At 39.6% G+C, this 22,865-nt stretch overlaps 1 protein-coding gene across 3 annotated transcripts in view; it reads left to right on the plus strand.

Moving 5' to 3' along the window:
• CACNA2D3 (calcium voltage-gated channel auxiliary subunit alpha2delta 3) overlaps positions 1-22,865 on the plus strand; it is a 1,248,789-nt gene that overhangs the window by 829,813 nt on the left and 396,111 nt on the right. For all 3 annotated transcript variants that reach the window (XM_089681870.1, XM_089681868.1, XM_089681867.1), the window contains 3 exons: positions 1,150-1,221; positions 13,878-13,958; positions 21,648-21,722. In XM_089681870.1, coding sequence (XP_089537996.1) covers positions 1,150-1,221; positions 13,878-13,958; positions 21,648-21,722 — 228 coding nt within the window. The remainder of the gene's footprint in view (positions 1-1,149; positions 1,222-13,877; positions 13,959-21,647; positions 21,723-22,865) is intronic.

Below are 22,865 nucleotides of genomic sequence, written 5' to 3' on the forward strand. Positions count from 1 at the left end.
TGGGAACGTGGAACAAAGTATTGCATATACTTTGCCCCATAGAAGACAGAAATGTAAAATACAAATTCTAATATATTTTCTAAAGTGGTTATAAAACCTAAACATTTTTAACCTTAATGCATTCCTTGCATTAAGGTAAAAAAATGTTTGGGCATCAATATCCCCTCTAAGCCCCCTTATACTTACCTGAGCCCTCATTTGATCCAGCCCTGTGCATGTCTTCAGCTCTTCTCTTCCCTCACTTCCTGGTCTCACCGACTTTGCTGAGGCATTGGAAGCCATTGGCTCCCACTGCTGTCAATCAAAGCCAGTAACAAGGGAGCGGAGGGATGGGGCCGAGTTCCAATGTCCTTGCCTACAGACACCAACAGAGAGGCTCGGGAGAAAGCATGCAGGAGGGCCCCCATAGGAAGCATTGTCCTATGGGGTATCACGAGAAGAGGAGAAGCCAGGAGCATCAGCAGGGGACCTGGGAAGAGGATGTTTGTGGCCGCTGTGTGCAATTCCATAGCACAGAGCAGGTAAGTATAAACCTGTTTGTTGAAAAAAAAGTTTGAGTTTACAATCACCTTAAGTTAAACACTCACCTGCTTGTATGTATTACTTCCTTGACAGTTAGATGAGCAAGACCTCATTCTCTTGCTGGTGACCTACATCCTACAGCATTTTCGTCAACAAGGAAGCAATGCCTTGACTATTCAGCCAGTGAGGGAGTGCCAGATGTAAGCAGAACAGTGTTATCCCTACATATTTTAGTGATCCTGTCACTGGCATGTTCTCGTCATTGACAGGATGTTTAGTGTAACATGGGCCTTAACATATATTGGGAAGAGATCACTTCGTTATATGTAATATTTTGAAGTGCATCTGGCACCCTACTCTTTCTTTACCCAAAAAGTAGATTTCCTAGTTGTTAGTTTTAGGTGAATTGTTTATTATTTTAATTCACCCTGTATATTAAACAAGGAGAAATAAAAAAAGATTAAAAATAGTACAAACTTGAAACGGTAAATCAATCTTGCTGGAATGTATAAAAAAATCTGTTTTAGGTATCAGAAATTTCTGTTCAAACCAAAATATCATCGCTGATGATGATTTACTGCTAACATTTTGTGTGCTCCTTTTAATGTTTCTCTCTATCCTGTCCAGCTTGCCGATGATCAGGGATTGGTTTTGATGACAACTGTTGCAATGCCTGTGTTTAGTAAAGAGAATGAAACGGTAAGTGCAATGGTGCTATCTGGTCAGTACTTTTTCTTTTCAAAATACTGTAATTTTTGTATAATTTTTAATATAACTACTATACATCATCTAATACAAAATCTATAATGTATGACCAGTAAGGTCATTTTCTATGTGTGTTCTTTTGCTTTATTCAGCCAGTTAAACCTTTCACAGAATAACCCTGAGGGGTCCTGCATAAATCAAAGTAATATTAATGGACTCATAGAGCACCTTTATATTAGAATGGTGAAGCCCAGGTAAGGGCAATCTTAAAAAGCACAAAGCACAGTGTTGTTTAGTGTTGTTGTGCCTGTGCAGCATTAACATACACCACAGTTCATTTTAACATTACATGTGCCCAATTGTTTTTTGTATATTTATATATTATTTATCAAGAGAACCATGGGGATATACTGAATTCAGATTTCTCTGTTATATGGCTAATTTTAGTTGAGTGCTCATTTATGTATTTGCTTTTTCTAGGCTGTTTCATATTGGGATTGTTCTTAGAAGTACCCAACAGCGACACAAATTTTTCTTTCCTTTACAAATTAGCTCCTAATAACTATTTACTGTTGGGCTAGCATAATACAGACCCAGGGCAGAGATAAAGAGTAGGTGTTCATGGGTAACCTTAGTGGAAATACTATTAGTGAAAATGCTCATTAATACCAGTTTGACTTTTCCAGTCTTGTAAACTGTCCATGTTGAGAAAGTCATCATTGCCCCAGTAAATAATTTGTAGTCAGGAATGGCCAGAATTAATGATACCTGTTCTGCCATAAACAGTAATTTTACCAATTTGACTGGTCAGGTTGTCCCTTACGTCATTCATTTTCCTGCTGTAATGCCAATAAGCCTAATATAAATAATGCTCAGTAATTAAGGTTCATTGAAACTGGGAACCAGGCTCAGTATATGTTGTCAAATTGGAATGAACTATTCAGTTTCACCACATGAGGATTTGAAGGTGACTTCATTAACATTATTCTCTTTCTTGATCCATGAGTCCAGAAGTTAAAATAGGAAAACATACCCAAGGAGATACGGGTAACTTTTAAACTTGAATGTATAGTCAGATTAAGGAAAGCTTCAAACTGGCTCAATAACACGGATGAGGAGGTTCTCACACAGCAAGGCTTCCCTCAATGGGCACCCAACAGTATCCAAAACCATAGAAATACAGATCTAGACCAGATGAAAGAGTCCAAGATAATTTTAAGTGTTGACAAAAAAAGTCATTAAAAAAAACAACCCATTTTTGAAGCAGGACCCTTCATCAGGGCTCAACACATTATAAAACTTAGAGGGAGAAAAATGCGACGTCACTGATCTATAATAGAACCAGTATTGAGCTGTCCTCATGGAGTAACAACAACAGCAATTTTTGAGCCCTAATGAAAGGGGAGTGGTGTTACCCCAAAATGTGTTGCCTCTTTATATATTACTTTTTGTAACCAACAATTAAAGTATATGAAGAAGAGGTGAGCTAACCAGGAGCTACATCCATAATATTCAAACAACAAAAATACTTTTTAAGCAGACTTTACTTGGACTGAATAAGGACACAAATTTAGAATTTTATATTGTTATCAGTGTTTAAACCGCATTGACTAAATGGCCCTAAAAGAATTTGGATCACATGGAAAGAGATTTGCTGCTCCTTGATATTGTGCACTTTTCATTTTCTACACGTTTTAGTACTGTTGTTGTGAAATATTATTTTACATATTGAATTTTGTGTTTTTATGATTATGTTGTGCCTCAAAAGTCCCCATTTTCAGGTCGCTTTTTTGGTAAATATTCACAATATTAGGGATGTGGCACTTAAACACAGATTTTAATATCAATAACCTCCATTCCTCATGGAAAGCCCAATATCTATAAATATTGATATCGATAAAAACTATAATATGTTAAATGTGTTTCCATTTACTACCGGTAAAGTCAGTTCACAAAGTTTTTCATGTCGTTTGAACCAACAGTTAAGATTAGCTTATACTACATATTCTTTCATCTAGTTTTGGTCTACTGCTCCCATGGCTATCTGTTTGCTCCTTTGGCAAACTGATAGCCATGCATTGACATGAGTAGTGCTTGACATAGAGTCAATTGGACAAACTACACCTAGATCAGAACCCATCCTCTATGGATAACATGGATGGCCTGGTACATTAATTTTATTACAGTCGTAAACTTAGAATTAATGTTTTGAGATGATATTTTAAAAACATCAACCTTTTTTTTTTTTTATTGAATTTTTTGATGCGAGAATGCAGATAACAATGAAATTGGCCACAACATTTGTCCAGTAGTACAACACAAAATTGACAGGATACAGTTTGTCAGTATAATTTGGAAACAAGGTATCAGTGCTGGGTTGAAGGATGGAACATCACTCTTTTAATATGCTCTTTTATATTATCTTCTACTATTAGTTTTAATACACACAGTTAGTTTTACCAGTTGCAAAATGCCCCTAGTACTGGTATCATGTGTTCTCCTACACAGCTTTTTATTTCTCTATAAAGAAACAGAATGCAAAGCCAAAGTCTGTTGTATCATTATCTGGTGATATCTAGTTACCATACAAAACTGTGCTCTACAGCAAAAATATAATTGCAAAACCTGGTGAAAACAAAGACCTGAGACAATTTACAGCGTTGGCGAGGTTTAAGAGCCTTTACAAAGACTTTGAACTTTTTAGATGAACATTTCTCAAACATCTGGTGCAAGCCACTATAAATTTTGCTGTTGGCGCAAATGAATAAAATGTAAGTGATATAAAGTGATTTTAGGCTGTTAAGATTTCATTTTGGTACAATGAAAAGAAGGAAGCTTGTGTTACCTCACCTTTGAATTGCTTGAAGTGCAGATTTTGTCCTCTTAAATGAATATTGTCTAACGTCACTGTTTTAAGTCCAGATGTACAGCTAACCTTTTGGTGCTCAAGGGAAAGATAAGACAGTTTCCTAACGTGTGGAGTCATCACATACAGTTGCCAGAACTGACTGTTCATGATATAAAAAAATGTGGTCGATTACGCAAATAAATATCTTTTTTGACTGAGGGCCTTTTCAGACTAGGTGTGATGGGTGGACATGCCCAGCACATGCCCACATAGAAGAAAAATATATTTGAAATATATTTTAAAAATATTCTTCCCAAATATATTGCCATATATTTGAAATGCTACAATTTTGGCCATATTCAATATATTTCAAAATATATTTCATTAAACCTATATATACAGTATATATATATATATATCATATATATATATATATATAATTTATTTATTTATTGAAACATATTTTGAAATATATTGAATATGGCTAAAATTGTAGTATTTCAAATGTATGGCAATATATTTGGGAAGAATATTTGTAAATTATATTTCAAATATATTTTTCTTCAATATGGGCAGTCCCAATGGACAAGTAAAATTGTCATATGTCCCATTTGTTCATTTCACACAATTGTCCTGCAATGGTGTGTACTGAAAAAAAATAGGACATACACTACTTTTTTTCTCTGCATGGTGTAATGATGCACTACACTGCTTCACAACATACTGCAGTAGATAAACATGAAAGGAATGGCATTTTGTGATATTCCAATAAAGTTGAAAAATTGTAAACAGAACAATGAGCTGTAATCAGTGCATCGGCACTGTGTACTCCACAGCACACACTAGTTGCCACTGGTATGAATAGGACCTAAGAGTCCTACAAACATTAAAGTCAAACCTATATTAGCTGTCCAGGACTCAAAGATTTTGGGTGCTCAGATTTCCAGTACACAATATTGTAGAGCATGTCTATTATAGTAGTATTAAACTCAAATGCAAATATTTATTATATTAAAAATTACCAGTTCTTAGATGTGGTGGCTGCGTTCATTTTCTTTTTTGGTGTTTCTTTCACCTATTTTCACTTGGTGATCTGGAAAGTAAGTCTGTTGTTGTTTCAAAAGAACAAGCCCTTCATATAAATGTATCATTTACAGGGAGGAGACAAACCATTTAACACTATCAGGGGTTTTTACAAAGATCAGGTTTTATTTATGTAAAACCTTTATCCCAAAAGGAAAAAAAACCTGTTTGCTGTAAATGCTTATTAATTGCTTCCACGCTGCCCTATAGCAGAAATACTGCTAGAGGGTGGCTCGGGTGCGCAAAATCACGTATATTTACATGATTTTGCAGTTCTGGGTAGGGGGTGCGTGCAGCCATTAGCGGCCTTGTCTGTCAATCACTGCGTCCCGACCAGTGAGTTCTCGTCGGCTCCCATGAATCGCTGTGTATCTCCAACAGGGGAGAAACCTGTGTATAAACAACACAAATCTCTCCCCTGTCAGCTCCTTTTTACAAAGCAGTGTGCTTACAATGTAAAGCACTCACACAGCACACTGTGAAACAGCACACAGTTAACCCTTCGATCACCCCACATGTTAACCCCTTCCTGGCCAGTGCCGTTAGTACAGTGTCAGTGCTTTGTATTAGCACTGGTCACTGTATTGGTGTCACTGGGGATGTCAGTGACACCAAGTCAGTTTCCCCCCAGTGCCAGAATGCCCGCTATAAGTCACTGATCGCCGCCATTACTAGTAAAAAAATGTTTTAATTTAAATTCTAGTATATATACTGTATCGTCATTTATAAACACTATAACTTTCAAATAAACCAATTAATTTACATGTATTGGGATTTAGTTTATCATAGACATGTAGCAGAATACATTATGGCCTAAATTTATGATGAAGTTTGATTTTTAAAATTTTTACAGGATATGTTTAATAGCAAAAAGTAAATATTGTTTTTTTTTTCTCAAAATTGTCGGTCGTTTTTTTATTTTTAGACCAAAAAATAAAAACTGCACAGGCGATCAAATACCACCAAAAAACAGTTCTATATGTGGGGAAAAAAAGGACGTAAATTTCATTTGGGTGCAGCATTGCATGACCACGCAATTGTAAGTTAAAGTAACGCAGCGCTGTATCGCAAAAAATGGCGTGGTCAGGAAGGGGAGTAAATCCTTTGGAGGGCAAGTGGTTAAAGTCAAACCTTTATTAGCTGTCCAGGACTCAAAGGTTTTGGGTGCTCAGATTTCCAATACACAATATTTAAAGTAGTAACAAACTCAAAAGCAAACATTTATTATATTACAAAAATACCAGTTTTTAGATGTGGTGGCTGCATTCATTTTCTTTTTTGGGGTTTCTTTCATCTATTTTCACTTGATGATCTGGAAAGTAAGTCTGCTGTTTTTTCAAAAGAACAAACCCTTCAGCAGAATGTATCATTTACAGGGATGTCAAACCATTTAACACTAGCAAGGGTTTTTACAAAGATCAGCTTTTATTTATGCAAAACCTGTATATCAAAAGGAAAAAAAAGCTGTTTGCTGTAAATGCTTAATAACTTAGGTTTGGCTTCTGTTTGTTAATATATCTAAATCTGCTAGTCCATCTAACACTCCCCTTTTCCCAGATTAACAATGTTGATATCTGCTGTGCCCCCTGTGCACCTTCATCCAGTTTGGGAGCATAATAAAGGAGATGTGTTACTGGCCAGATCACCAGATGAAAACAGAGGGGAAAAAAAAATTAAAAAAGAACACTAATGCAGCCACCACATCTAATAATTAGTACGCTGCAATATATTACATTTTTGGTTTTGGGTTTAATACCGCTTTAAAGTCTCATGCTCACAGCCTATTTTTATAGCGACTGAGGATATGTGAGCTTCTATGTGCTCATCACTCCTGGGCACAGGGTGTGAATAACCTTGAAATATGAAATGGATCCCTTTGGTGGACAAATCCCACTATCATTTCTTTCAGCACTGAAAAGACTTCAAACACAGCAAGTACTGTGCAGAGTACATTCAGAGCTGAAAAAAAGGTCAAGTACTACTAACACATTGTTCAGCAGAGTGATGTACGTTGTATCAAAGCTGAACTCCAGGCAGATAAAGAAGGCACAAAGCCAGCAAAGTTGAACTCTAGGCTGATAAAAATGCACATATTAATGCAGCTCTGTAACTAAATGTATTTTTATTTAAATACAAAAGGTGTAAGTACCTAGATTTGACTTGGTATCAGCTCCTCGTACAGCAGAGCTTATAGTGGGAGAGGAACCTGTAGCAAAAGATCCAGTCAGGTATATACATATACCCAAAGAACCCCCAGTGGGACTTTATTGCTGCAATTAAATCATACATATATTCAAGGAGACATTATAGTAAAAAAAGATTTTTTGGCAGCTTTATTACATATACATTTTTGTTATAATATTAAATACATGGTTTCTTAACCTCCTTGGCGGTCTGATTATTTCCGATTTTTTTGTGCTGAAAGCGGTACCATTTTTTTGCATGGAAATATGTAGTTTTTTATTGTAGGCTGTAATTTTTAGGAATAACTCACTGAAATCTGTACGAACAAGAGTCTAGTAAACATCCCGGGTATGATAAAATTTGAAACTCGAAATCATAAATTATAATTTAATAAATAATCATAAAAAATAATAATTTAATAATAATAAATTTAATTCAATAATATAATCAAACGAAAAACACTGAAATTTGAAATACAGAGGCAAATTCACACATCGCTGAGCAAAGTCACAAAATCGTTTTCAGTGTCTGATGACGAATTTCCCCCACTCAATTCTGCAAGTGGTTCTGATTTACTATCGCTGTACTCTAGCTGGTCTAAAACTGCTTTTGACCTAAAGGGACGCTTTTTGGATGCCATGGACTTTTCTAAGTTTCTGTGTTACTTTAACTGACAATTGCGCAGTCATATAGCACTGCACCCAAATGATATTTATGTAATTTTTTTTCCCACAAATGGAGCTTTATTTTGGTGGCTTTTGATCACCTGTGCGTTTTTTTATTTTTTGCGCTATTAACAAAAAAAGACCCAGAATTTTGAGAAAAAAACAAGATTTTTTACTTTTTGCTATTAAACGTGCCTAGTAGAAAAATGTTAAAAATCAAATTGCATCATAAATTTAGGACGAAATGTATTCTGCTACATGTCTTTGCTTAAAAAAAAATCCCAATATGTGTAAATAAATTGGTTTCCACAAAAGTTATAGGGTCTACAAATGGTGGTATATATTTATTGGAAATTTTTTTTCATATACTAATAATGGTGGCAATCAGTGATTTATTGCGAGACTGCGGGACTGCCCACTGCATTTTGACACTGGGGGGAGAACTGACTAACTGTCACTGACACTAATACAGTGATCAGTGCTAGTAAAAAGTACTGACACTATACTAATGGCACTGGGCAGGAAGGGGTTAACATCTGCGTCGATCAAAGGGTTAACTGTGTGCTGTGTGTGTTTTACTGTGTGCTGTGTGTGTGTTACACTGTGTCAGCACATTGCTTTGTATTATGGTGCTATGCAGAGCAATACAAAGCAATGTGCAGGAGCTGACAAGGGAGAGATCTGTATTGTTTACATACAGGACTCTCCCCCATCAGTGATACTCGGCGATGACCGGGTGCCAGCGGGGAATCACCATCCGGGACCGGGTGATCAACAGCTGAGGCCACCAATGGCAGCACGGGCCTACCTGGAAATGCAAAATCACATAATAACATGTATGTATATATATATATATATATATATATATATATGTGTGTGTGTGTGCGATTTTTGCACAGCCTGTAGCAGTATTTCTGCTATAGGGCAGTGGGAAAGTGGTTAAATTACCACCTGAATCAGCCACAGAACCTGGGTAATCAATATTTGTTTGGTTTTAAAACGATGAAGTGGCAACTCCTAACTGTAACTTCTGGTGTGAAGTAGAAGGTGGCAAATGGCAATAGCAAACTACACACACCCATCCATATGGTCTCATGTTGGGAAGAAACTGCCAGTTGGAAACGTTGCTCCAGACCTTGCTGTATACAGGACTCAGGAAGATAGCTAAAAAAGATGGCGATCCTGTGTGCATGGAAACCACCAGAAGTGATGCCATTCAAGATGGCCATGAACAGGAAGTGGCTTTGAACTTTGTTGTATACAGAACTCTGGAAGATAACCAAGACAATGGCCACCCTGTGTGTATGGAAGCCACCGGATGTGATGCCATTCAAGATGGCCATGAATAGAAAGTGGCTTTGAACCTTGCTGTATGCAGGACTCTGGAAGATAACCAAGAAGATGGCCGCCCTGTATGTTTGGAAGCCACGGGAAGTGATGCCATTCAAGATGGCCATGAACAGGAAGTGGCTTTGAACTTTGTTGCATACAGAACTCTGGAAGATAACCAAGACAATAGCCACCCTGTGTGTATGGAAGCCACCGGATGTGATGCCATTCAAGATGGCCATGAATAGGAAGTGGCTTTGAACCTTTCTGTATACAGGACTCTGGAAGATAACCAAGAAGATGGCCGCCCTGTATGTATGGAAGCCATGGAAAGTGATGCCATTCAAGATGGCCATGCACAGGAAGTGGCTTTGAACCTTGCTGTATACAGAACTCTGGAAGATAAACAAGAAGATGGCCGCCCTGTGTGTATGGACACCACCTAAATGATAAAGAATCAGATAGCTTTGAAACGCATCATCCCGTGTGAGGACAGGTCCTGGTAGGGTTGCCACCTCATCCCTTTAAACCCGAACACATATTAATTACACAGGTTCTGCAGCTGATTAAAGTGGTAATTAAACTCACTTAGTGTCTTATTTGCATTAAATTATCCTCAGACCCTGTGTAACAATGTTTGGTTTTAAAGGGATGAGGTGGCAGCCCTAGGTTCCCATCTTCTCCCATCCCTCCTTGCAGCCACTGGGATGATTGCCTATGCCACTTCCGGTCTGCAACAATCTTGGATGACTGGATCACTTTTGGTGGTGTTCATACACACTTTTGTACACTTCAGATAAAGTTCAGTGAGAAAAAAAGGATGCTGTGTGACGGGCTGAATCAAGCACCACACTGCCCCCTACTGCAGCTGGAATGGACAGCTGCCAGAGAGCAAATAGTTGTGGTTTACCTCTCTGTTCTGTGGGGATTAGTTCTTACTGTCCAATCACAAAGTAGGGGCAGGGAAGGGACCAGTAAGTGAAAATAAATCTGCAGTAGGGGGCAATCAGGTTCCCTCCACTGTTGGACAGGGTGGTGTGTCAGTTGTATAAACCTTCTCATTCAATATGTATTTTATATTTGTGTTTAGCTTTTCTACTGGAGTTCAGTTTTAACTCTGGATCCAGAGTTGGAGCTCCACCCAAAAGTGGAAATTCCATTTTAAGGCTTTGTCCCCCACTCCCCGTTAAGGATTATCACCGTTTGGGGGTACCCAAATCTTACAGGTACCCGCTCCCACTTCCAGTGCAATCGCCTAAGGTGATCCAAAGTGGAAGTTGTCCTCCTACCCTCCCTCCCTGTAGTCTTCTGGGACAGATCCCAGAAGACTACGGGGCCATTCACAAGCCACAGCGCTTCTCGCACATGCGCAGTGGGCCCCCTGTTGACAGGTAAGTGACTGTATTTTAAAAGCCAGCAGCTACAGTTTTTGTAGCTGCTGACTTTTATTTTTTTTATTCACCTGGAACTTCACTTTAATCGCCTAATGAATAAAAAGTGGCAAAAAGGTTGAAGAAGAAAATGGTAGAAGCAAGTAACACAGGGATTTTATAACAAGTTGGAAAATCTCTGTGTGCAGCATTACCAATGCTCAGGAGCACTTGATGCATCCATGTTAACCTGCGCATGCACTAAGAATTTGTTGACACGTGCAACTGAGGGTTAGTAAAATCAGATTGTTGAGCTGCAGTTTTACTTCCCACAGCCTCTCACCAGAATTCCAACATACAGCCATTTACAGCTATACACATGCTGCAGCTGTGATGCTGAGCTTTATAGCAAAACTTAACCAGCATGTTGCTTTGGTCTAATGCAGTTCTATGGGGCTGCACCACAACTGCACTGCAATTGTGTGCACTACTTGTGGCACAGTTCTACAAATATAGGATTAGATCAGGTGGCTAGAAAGTGACATATCACCTCCTCATTGCCTGTCAAACACCTATGAAAAGCAATCTGAGCATGGATCACCTTTCAGAGGAGTGTCAATCCCTACTGCATATGTGAATGATCCATTAGGCCAGGGGTCTCCAAACTATGGGCCTCCAGCTGTTGAGGTACTACAAGTCCCATCATGCCTCTGCCTCTGGGGGTCTTGCCTGTGGCTGTCAGAGTCTTGCAAGGCCTCATGGAATTTGAAGTTCCTCACAGGGGCGGACTGACCATTCGCGCTCTCGGGCACTGCCCGAGGGCTCGGAGTCAGTAGAGGGCCACATGAAATGCCCCTGGTACCTTTTTTATAGGTTTTTTCGGGTGTGCTTTGAGTGTGGGCAAGGACGCAGGGGCCCCATGATCTCCTATTGCCCGGGGGTCCCATGAGTTGTCAGTCCGCCCCTGGTTCCTCAACATCTGGAAGGCCATAGTTTGGAGATCCCTGCCTAAGGCTATATTGACATTTGCCTTTGGTGGATCACTTTTCACTATTCAGCTAAGCATCATCTGTCAGGATATAGATATAATTTAAACTCTATATATCCCTACGAAAAGTATCACTCTCACCCTCGAAAGTGTAAATAAAATATAAATAATATCTTTTCAATGCTCCCTCTATCACACCCCCAACAGTTGCCCTCATAAATAGTGCAAAAACATATATCACCAAATGTCCACATATGAGTCCATGTATAGTGCTTTTTCAAACGTTGAGGACTAATCCACTTTGCTGCTCTTCAATCCAAGACACCCAAATCAGGATACCTCAAAAAAAATATAAACTAAATATAGTGCATTTATCGTTACAACAGAAAAGAACACTCGTGAGACTAAAAGAGATTCCTCCTACACTCCCACCCGTGACAAATCAACACTCCAAAAAAATGTGATTCAGTGCAACACTCCACAACCAGTGTCACCATCCAAATGTAATGAAAACCATTACCCTCTCATGGATGATGAGGACTACTAGTGATCACATGCATCAAAAATGAGTAGTGCCATCACTCTTGTGGTATAAAATACCATTACCCTCTTCAAATGCAGACCAAGCAAAAACTCCTTCAAGGCAATCCAAAATATCCCCCTCTCCGGAAGCTTCCTGCTACTTCCAATCCACCTTCCTCAAAGGGGCAGATAATATAAGACTCAGTGGAGTATATAAAAAGGAATTCATAAATTTATTCACAGCTTACATAGAAAACGCCAACGTCCATCCTCTCCCACAGTCCATATAGCTGAACTCCAGTATCCAAAATGGCCGTGCCGCTCCTTCCGGTTTGAAGTTCTAGTGTAACGTCCTTACGTCTCTGACGCGTTTCGTCACTTCCGACTTTTTCACAAGGGTCAGGGAATTTGTGAAAAAGTCGGAAGTGACGAAACGCGTCAGGAACGTAAGGACGTTACACTAGTGGGAGGATGGTAAAGTCATATCTTAACTGCGTGTTTTTACCACCCAATATAAGGGGTCGAACTGCATGTTGAATTGGCTGTATTGCTCGCTTTTATCAAATCATGGATATATGTATGAAGAAAAGAAGGCTGAGAGAGGGTGGGTTTTTAACTTAAAGGGTTAATTCACCTTTTCAGTAAAGATTAAAATGTGAACTATTGCCCTACACCCTCCCATCCCTTTCCCCCATGGATGATGAGCTGCCAGTGCCCATGCAGCCAGTGTAGCACTCCTGGGAACTGAAATCCCCACTCTTTTCCCCCTTCTTTCTGATGGGCTTCCAGGATGGATCAGAGTGATTCTCTTTACCGACGCTGACCAATCAGAACTATTCTGATCAATTCTGGAAGCCCTGTAGAAGAGTGGAGATTTCAACTCTTGGACTGCTGCCCCAGCACTGGCAGCTCATCACCCATGGAGGTAAGTACAGCGGGGTCCAGGAGGTGGTAAGGGTGTATGGTGTTAGTACACATTTTCATTTTTTTTCTGAAAAGGTGAACTTACACTTTAAGAATAAAGATTTCTACAAATTTCCATGCAAGCCCCCATTTCATGTTTTTAACTTTTTGATCAAGAAGGGTAATGGGGCAAATGTGATTCCAATGAACAGCTGGCAACTCATTTGGGATACGTCTGGAAAAACCAGGCCGGCTGGCAACTATTCAAGTTCTTAATGAACCTGTAGGCTTTGTTATATTGCATACTGGTACAGGCACAACATGGCTGACTCTAGGTGAAGGCCTCAAGCACACTTGAGCTGCAAGTACAATGCCAGGCACACATTTTCCTCTTAAAACATTTGGCAATGATAAGAGCTGTGGAAATTCACATAATAATTGTAATCATAAACGTGTCAGATCTTCCTTGACGTGTTGTTGAAACACGTATTTGTTGATTACTGCTGATAAATTTCTCATGTTGGAGCATTTTTCATCCGAATGAAGAAACAAAATGATGCAGCTGTTTTTTCTCATTCTATTTTCATTCATATCAATCAGTGTCTCTGAAACGTCGGCACAACAAAGCCGAAAGTCATCTGTGTACTGTAATAGATTTATGACAACATGAAAATAATTAGTGTATGTCTGTAATGCTTTACCAATGGATGTTTACCTTAGTTAGATGCCTGTTTTCCTTCATTTCTTGTTTTGTGCAGAGATCAAAGGGGGTTCTCCTAGGTGTGGTTGGCACAGATGTTCCAGTGAAAGAACTTTTAAAGGCCATTCCTAAATATAAGGTAATACTTCAATAAATGGTGTTCATCTATTTACAGGATGTGACCTATTATGATAAACTTCCAGGCTTGTTCATATGGACAATTAAAACTCCACCCCTGCCCATCAGTTTTTTTTTTCTTTTTCTTTTTTTTTTTCTTTTACGCTTATTCTTTATGCAAAAACATATCACCTGTTCACACTTACTGCAGTTAATGGACATCAGAGAAATGTTAAGGAGCAAGGAAGCAAGGTGCTCTTTTCACTCATATGTTTAGCATGCTGATATAATTTTGCTTGAAGAACAATCGTTCTCCTTGATGGTCTGCTCTTGACAACAAAAGCATGAGAAATGGTCCCACATGCAGGCAGGTGAAGTTTATTTTCTCCACTGCAGATGGTGCTCAACCACAATAGCATTGCAGAGGGAGAGGAAGTCTAGCTCCTTGATTTCCTGGGTCGCAAGGGGGGCAGCGATCCAATTGGATGCTGGTGCCCCATGTGGCTTTCGTGGCCATCTTGGGTCAGGCAGAGTCTGCTTAAGACCCCAGCTTCCGTACTTGGTGCGCATTTTGCATGTGGCTGGAGTAGGGATAGGTTTCCTGTCTGTCAGGGACAATGCTTAGCGTCAGGAAAAAGGTTCCGGAGGGGTAGGGAAAGAGCAGGGAAATGGTATCCTACCTGGAAGCCCCCCAAAAAAACACACACACTTAGGTAAGAACCAGCCAGGCCACATTCTGCTCCTCAAGACAGATGCTGTCAGCACACCTCAGAAGTTCTGCTACTCTTACACCACAGACACCACTTCCTGTGAGTGCTCCCGGTCAGGTTGTCTTCACATGAGGCTTGTTGTGTACTGCTGAACTTCATTTGCAATATATTCCTGTTACTCTGCACCTGGACCGAGTGTTTTTTGGTGCTGCACCACGGTGCACCTACCCACCCACACATCATATAATTCAGCATCATGATAAACCTTGATCCAGGCAAACATACAAAAGGTGCCCCTTCTACATCCTCCCACTTTAACGTGTTTTGACCACCTACTGTGCTTAACTGCTTCTGTGCCACCCTATAGCATAAATACTGCTACAGGGCAGCATGGGTGCACAAAATCATGTATACATGTGTGATTTTGCAGTTCCGGGTAGGGGGTGCGTGCCACCATTCACGGCCTTGGCTGTCAATCACCGTGTCCCGGCCGGTGATTCCCTGCCGACACCCAGCGAGCTCCGAGTATTACCATCAGGGAAGAGACCTGTGTATAAACAACACAGATCTCTCTCCTGTCAGCTCCTGCACACTATGCAATAGGAAGAAGGGTCAGCCGCACCCCGGAGGATAGATGAATATAGTGTGTATTTATTGATCCATAGGACACACAAAACACCAGGATATGAATACAGGACCTGTTAACGTGTTTAACATGATCTCATGCTTAATTATAACCAGCTATGGATCAATAAATACACACTATATTCATCTATCCTTCGGTCTGCGGCTGACCCTTCTTCCTATTGCATCGTGTGTGGTGGCGAGTCAGAGCCTGCACCTGTTGTGGATTGATCTGGATTGTTTGCCTGAGCGGTATACCTATGTTCTTTGGATTCAGCTCCTGCACACTGATTTGTATGGCTCTGCATAGCAGAGCCATACAAAGCAGTGTGCTTACAGTGTAAATCACAGTGTAAATCACACACACAGCACACAGTAAAACAGCACACAGTTAACCCTTTGGTAACCCCTTCCTGCCCAGTGCCATTAGTACAGTGTCAGTGCTTTTTATTAGCACTGGTCACTGTATTGGTGTCACTGGGGTTTGCCAGTGACACCAAGTTAGTTCCCCCCAGTGTCAGAATGCTTGCTGCAGTCAGTCCCGCTATAACTCGTTAATTGCCGTCATTACTGGACATGTTTAATAGCAAAAAGTCAAAAATACAGGTTTTTTTCAAAATTATTATTTTTTTGTTTATAGCGCAATAAATAAAAACTGCAGAGGTGATAAAATACTACCGAAAGAAAGCCCTATTTGTGGGAAAAAAAGGACATACATTTAATTTGGGCGCAGCGTTGCATGACTGCGCAATTGTCAGTTAAAATAACACAGCACCGTATCGCTAAAAATGGCCTGGTCAGGAGGGAGATGAATCCTCTGGAGGGCAAGTGGTTACACTTTAACTAAACCCAAGAACAAAAACACAAACTAATTTGCATTCATTTCTCCACTGAATAGATAAGAGGATTCTTCAAAAAGTTTTTGCACTGCTTTTAACTCGATTATATTTATAAAAATGAGAAAACTTTTTGAAGATCCTTCGTATATGTTTAAAGTGACACTAAACAATATCCATATTATACAAAAATTATTCATACACATCCACAACTTAATGGCCCTGTAATCTACTTTTTTATGAAGACACTTCTTATTGTGTTTTCCTACCTCATTTTAACATCCTCTACTTTTCTCCCTCACTTCCATTTGTTTGAAATGTGCAGAACACTTTTACCACATCTCAGGTCTATGCGGCCTCTCTGTGAGCTTTAATGCCGAGCGGCTGCATATAGGCATCCCAATGTAAATAGATTGCTGTCCTGAGAATGCACTGTTTGAGTGCTCCCAGCATATTAACCGGCCTGTGATCAAGAGCATCATGTGACCTCTGTGACAGCCTATCACAGTGGTCACATGATCGGAATGCCCACTTCTGCCTCCCTGCATTTAAAGCCTCTTAAAAGGCCAAGAGGTGGTGGCAGGAAGGAGATAATTGTAGCCATGTACACTACTCTATGCACATTACAAATCCCATAGTCCCTGCTCTATATTGGGAGTAAGCAAGAGAGGATGGCTATGTTCCTACATATAGTGGAACTATGGAGAATGAATATAGCTACCCTCTAACAGGAAGTCAGCTTGCGGTAGCAAAAAAGAAAAGAAAATTATTTGGAGGGGGCACTTATGTATTACGATATTACGGTATTATATTATGGAAAATGAAAATCAATAACTCCTGCGCTTTTAATCATAAAACACACACTAAGTAGCCAGCACACAAGTGCCACAACCTAGACACCAAAAAATACAGCAGTGGATAAGATCTAATAGCAGTGCAGTGCTAACAAATATCTATGCATAAAACATAATATAAACATGCATTAAGCGGAAAAAACAATACCCATATAATACCCCTTGCAAGACCTCATGCATAGCAGGGGGTCTCTCCTGATGGTATATACAATCTCAAATGAGTGAGTCCCCAATAGGTAAGTGTCCTTATAGGTGAATCAACACACCACACTCAAAAACTCTTCATGCAGGTGCTTTGTGTGAATCCACAATAACAGGGGTGCCCCCTCACCTTCCTGCCCAGGCCCCTCAGGACCACTGAGCTAGATATGCCTCTTTAAGATCCTCCAGAGGGGTGGAATCCTTTTTAGCTGGGGTATTGCAACTCTTTCCTCCTCTAGTAGATGAATATCCAGATGCTATCTCCTACTCGGACGAGTATCACTCCATAGACATTCCCAGTGAAGCAAAGAGATCCAACATAGTGTAAAACCCTTTATTACAATCCTTTCAATATAAAAATGCTTACTCACATAGTATCGGTTATCAATCGGCGTTTTCACCACACTGTGGGTGTAATGCATGTGTGGACACTGTTTGAGGTGCACCAAGATGGCGCCCACGCCGGATATGATGTCACTACGTGAACTCCTTCGGCCCCTCCTTCTGGCGTATCTACGCGTTACATTATGTATTCCTGTATAAGGGTGGCTACACTGGCCCTACTCCCAGTAGGTGGGCAAAATGTGTTAGAATGGAAGGATCTTTGGTCTGTTTTTCTAGATCAGCCTTTTTCAATATTTTAACCCAACAGAAGCCCTTGAATTAATTTTTAGGTTTCAGGGAACTCCTGATAAAAACGAACTCATTGGTGGACAATGTGAATAGGGCCGTTTACATGGGTGTCCAGTGGGAAGAATGCCCCCCCCCCCTTATGCCACCCTCAGATGGAAAGTCAACCAGCCACTGCTCAAAAAAGCCCTAGAAACCTTCTGAGGAACCTTAGGTTGAGAATGGCTGGTCTAGATTACTAAAGTTTATTAATATGCTAAATTATACAATGTCAAAATTATTTTCAAATGACATGATAGTAAATTGTATTTCACTCTTGGTGGTTTTGCCCTATGCCATAAAGGCATACCTGTACCCTGTTACCACTCAGTCTATATTGGTAGTAGTGGTGGACTGTACCAAAAATAGAATCCAACTCTTGGTAGATGAATTTACTTGTGGCTTCTCTAAAGAATCATGGGAAGAGCTGAACATTTAAGATCCCAGATATTGGAAAAGATCTGTTATTTAATGCTGCCACCATGTTGATCCACAAGCTTCTTGGCAAATAGTTTGTAGATTGTTCTCTGCTCATATAAATCATTTGAATCTTGAAATGCGTTGAATGCTGCCACAGGATTACTTGTTAATAAAGGTGGCTTATTTTGCTTTCTAGTATTTACTGAATGACTGGATAATCAATGTCATCAGATAATAAAAAATGATTTTGGAGGTGTTGCTTTAGAATATAAACAAGTATCAAATGTGCCCCTATTATTTAAGCGTACGCACCCCCTTTCCAGGCCTGTTCTCTGCTGAGTGTTCAATAAAACATTCCGTTTGGATACACGGGAAAACCAGATGGACATAGAACTATATGAATGGATCACAGGTGTTCTGCAGTGCCTGGCTCTTTCCCCAAACGTTGTAAACTACATGTGCTTTTTTCCTCATATGTCTTACTTATAACCTTCCATAAACAAACTCTGGAAAGTCCGCAGTGGATGTAATTGTGACCTACAATGGGGTTTTATAGCAGCAGATATTCCATACACACAGAAAAAGAAGCTTGGAAAACAGTGAAAGTAAAGCAAATGTAATTGTATTAAATATATTTATTTGTGAAAAATCACCTGTTTAGGGTAGAAGTGTCAGTTTGTGGTGATAATGTTTTAAATGGATAGGAAATACAGCCATGTGTTGAAAATTGTGTTTTAGAAAGATGTGTAAAGTATTGCATATACTTTGTGATTCTCCCACCCCTGTGCTATATTGATGGAAAGCATAAGGAAGGTGACATCTTTCACCCCATTTCCGCAATTGTTTAAACTACAACTGAACTGAAACACGCTAGGATAGCCCTCCTAAGTCATTTCATTTCATTACCTGTCTAGATAATCCATTTACAGAGCAAGCATTCCCACTGAAGCTTTATTTCAAAGAGTAACTCCACTATTGTTGAAAAATAAATAAATAGAAAATAAAAAAATAATGATATAGCATACACAATTGCTACACAAACCATACTGCAATGTAATGTTATTAAAATGACCTTTTTTCCATTCTAAATTGCTCTGATTTTAATTCAATGCAATTTGATGTTACATTGAACCCAATATGTCAACCTGGAGGCTCTCTATACACAGTTGGTATATGGAACACCTCCAAAAATGTAATTTCCTGCCTGTGTGATTGGCTCACTGATTTTACCATAAGTCTGCACTAAGGTACAAGCTAAATTTTAGACATCCTCTGAAGAAAAAATTAAATTTTCGGTGAAATACTCCCAAAGGGTTGATTACTTCTAAAGGGATGCATACACTGCAACCTTCCTCATTAGAACACCGCAAGTGCATCAACTGATTCATAATGAAAAAGTCCCTTTCGTTCAGATTTACTTTGCACATTGACATACCTAAACAGACAGCTTTTTATTTCAGAGCAGAAACAAGAATCTGCAGCAACGTTTGATAAAATTCCTGCAATGTACATATATCACAAAAAAGTTGTTTTTTTTTTTCACAAGAAACGTGAAGTTACTATTTAATCTTTTCCTGATGATTAGAAACCTAAAGTGGATCTCCATCCAAAATAGGAAGTTCAGCTTTAACAACTTGTCCCCTGCTCCCTGTTAGGAATTGGCACCTATAGGGAGCAAAGGGGGAGCGGGTACCCCATTTTGACAGGTACCCATGCCTACTTCCACTCCAACCGCTTAGGCGATCGGAAGCAGAAGTTCTTCAACCCTTCCCCGTAGTCTTCTGGGACACGTGATAGGTTCCAGAAGTCCCAGTGCCCTACTCGCACATGCACAGTGGGCACCCGGCTGTGAAGCCGCAAACTGTCACAGTACGATGCCCACACTTAAGATGCCGGCACCGGGGACAGAGGACAGCCGGCGAAGGACTGGATCGAGAGACAGGTGAGTGGCTGTTTTTAAAAAGTCAGCAGCCACAGTTTTTGTAGCTGCTAACTTTTATTTTTCTTTCACCAGAGAATGGAGCTCTGCTTTAAGCTGGGTATACACTAGTAGATTTTCAAATGAAAATTCATATGAAAATTCTCAATACATTCAACAGCTTGATAAATGCAGTTTGAAATTTTGTTTGCTCTGAACATTTGGTTTTGGAATTAATTTAATTTGCCTAACTAAAACCACATGTCTCATTGGAAAAACATATATTTGAGATCAAAATTTCCCTCCTGCTCCTTCAAATTATTTTCACCATGGTTGAAAATGAACGACAATTTAATCCCAGTAATGATAGAAATTAAACAAATTTTCTTAAAATGAAATTTTCTGTGGTGTAGAATTATTGAAGAGTAATATAGACTGAAACGCAATGATTGGGGACGACCCAGTAGGGTGACGTTTAGTCAGCCACTGGATGAACACCAAGGAGTTATGATCTTCAAGTGTTCCACTCTTCTACTAAGTTCATTTAAAGTAAATAAATATGTACACATGGACAGTCATTGTCAGGAGTCTGTCAGTGTAGTGTCCATGTGATCATTGGGACAGCCATGATAATATCTTAACACCTTCCAAGGTTGCCTCTGCTCTCCAGTTGTCCAATATGTAAAGACAAAACAGACGGAAATGACGGTTCCACCTATTACTTTGGAGACTGTTTCGTCTTTACGTATTAGAAAACTTGAGAGCAGTGGCAACCTTGGAAGATGTTAAGATATTATCATGACTGCCCCAGTGATCACATGGACACACACTACACTGACCGACTCCTGACCATGACTATGGGACTACAGGAACATCAGTAGCCCAGGTCTTAGGTGCACACTTAAAAATGATAGAAATGTTAGAAATGATAACATAGGAGAGCAGTGATAGAGATTGACAGTATGTTGCCTCTGATTTATTTCATAGATCTTTTATAGTCAGTCAGAAAACATTTCATTCATATTCAACTCGCATCAAAATAAGAACTGGGCGGAGTAGCCAAAAGATATCCAGAAAAAGATTAAGTTTTTATATACAATTAAAATGGACCTTTCTGAGACTCCTTAGGGTGCTGCTCATATGACCAAATGCCTAGGCAATTGTTCATGTGATATCTGTAGAAGAGGAGAATCATAGTCCTCCATTTTGATACTCATTAAGCATCATGTCAGGTGACATATAGCAGGCCTGGACTAATCTCAGGAGTCGGGTAGCCAATATGCCCTGATATTATGGCAGGCGCATAAGGTTTGAGGGTTTCCTCTAGCTGTTGTTACTGGGGCTGGCTACTGAAAACAATCCTGCTGGTTCCTGGATTAGACAGACTGGCTCCTAAATTCCATATTAATTTGTTTATCTCTGATAAAAAACCAACGAGAAGCTGCTTACCTTTGTATGTTTGTTTAATTCTGATTACAGCTGGGAATCCATGGTTATGCATTTGCTATTACCAACAATGGTTATATCCTGACTCACCCTGAACTGCGGCCTTTGGTAAGTTGTATGCTCAATTTTTTATGTCTTGAGTAATCAAAAATGCTTATTTGATTCCCATAATACATGGATGATACTGGTAAGATCTTATAGAATATGGTTTAAGAGTTAGAACATTTGGAAGTCAAACATTCTCACTTCTTTGACCCTGAATTAGGCTGAAGCTCTGCAAATTAGCTTGGGGTCTGCTGTTCTCTCCTTGATTATCTTGTTGTTGCTTCCATGATGGAAGAGGCTGGAATATATCAAAGTACATATGCTCATATTGTGCAAATGGAAACGTTTATTAGTGTAATATAGTATTTGGTCATTTGATCAGCAGATAACCATTAGGAATGGTATTTAATGTTTGTATTTAAAGAGGAACTAAAGGCAATCCTTTTTTCAATTCCTTCGTTCCAACAGTCAACCTCCCACAAGATCCCTCACCAGCCTTTTCTCTCTGGCTTTTTCCAGGTGCCAATCTTCATCCTTCTTGTTTGGTCGGGGTGGGATTTCAATCCCATACATACGCAGATGTTGCATGTCTCTTCTGCAATAAAGAGCCTGCCTCTTTATAATTTTTACTTTTTCAACTTTAGTTTCACTTTAAAATTAACCTGTAAAATTAACCCATACTTCATTATAAACTTTTAAAGCAGAACTCTGGGCAAATTTTTTCTTCCCATGCAGTGAGGCTCTGCCCGCACTGCATGGGTTAACTGCTTATTTTTGTCTAGGATATTAAAGAGAGATATATTCACCTAGTCTGCCGATCCTCCCAGTGCAAGACTGGTCCCTGCCTCTTCTTCTCCCCTGCTGTCTAGCGATCTTGTGCAGTGGACTGTTCCTGATATCATCACATCTATAGACCGATTCTGGGTGTGAGGACGGCAGGAACAGTCCACCGCTGTACATGGGGGAGTGCCATTTTCCAGAGGATCTAAGGATCGGGTGAGTATAAATTTTGTGTTCACCTCTAGACAAAACAATTATTTAACCCATGCAATGTGGACACAGCCCCACTGCATGGGGAGAAAAAATATTCTCAGAGTTCTGCTTTAAAAGTTAAGACCATGGCTTACTACATAGATCTTTAGAAGCATACTAAAGCAATTTGTATCCAGAAAAAGCCTTTTCCATGCCCCTCTCTGGTTTAGTTTC

Source organism: Staurois parvus, unplaced genomic scaffold (genome assembly GCF_062004578.1).
Source record: "Staurois parvus isolate SC_StPar_1 unplaced genomic scaffold, SC_StPar_1.0 ptg000282l, whole genome shotgun sequence".
Classification (NCBI taxonomy): domain Eukaryota; kingdom Metazoa; phylum Chordata; class Amphibia; order Anura; family Ranidae; genus Staurois; species Staurois parvus.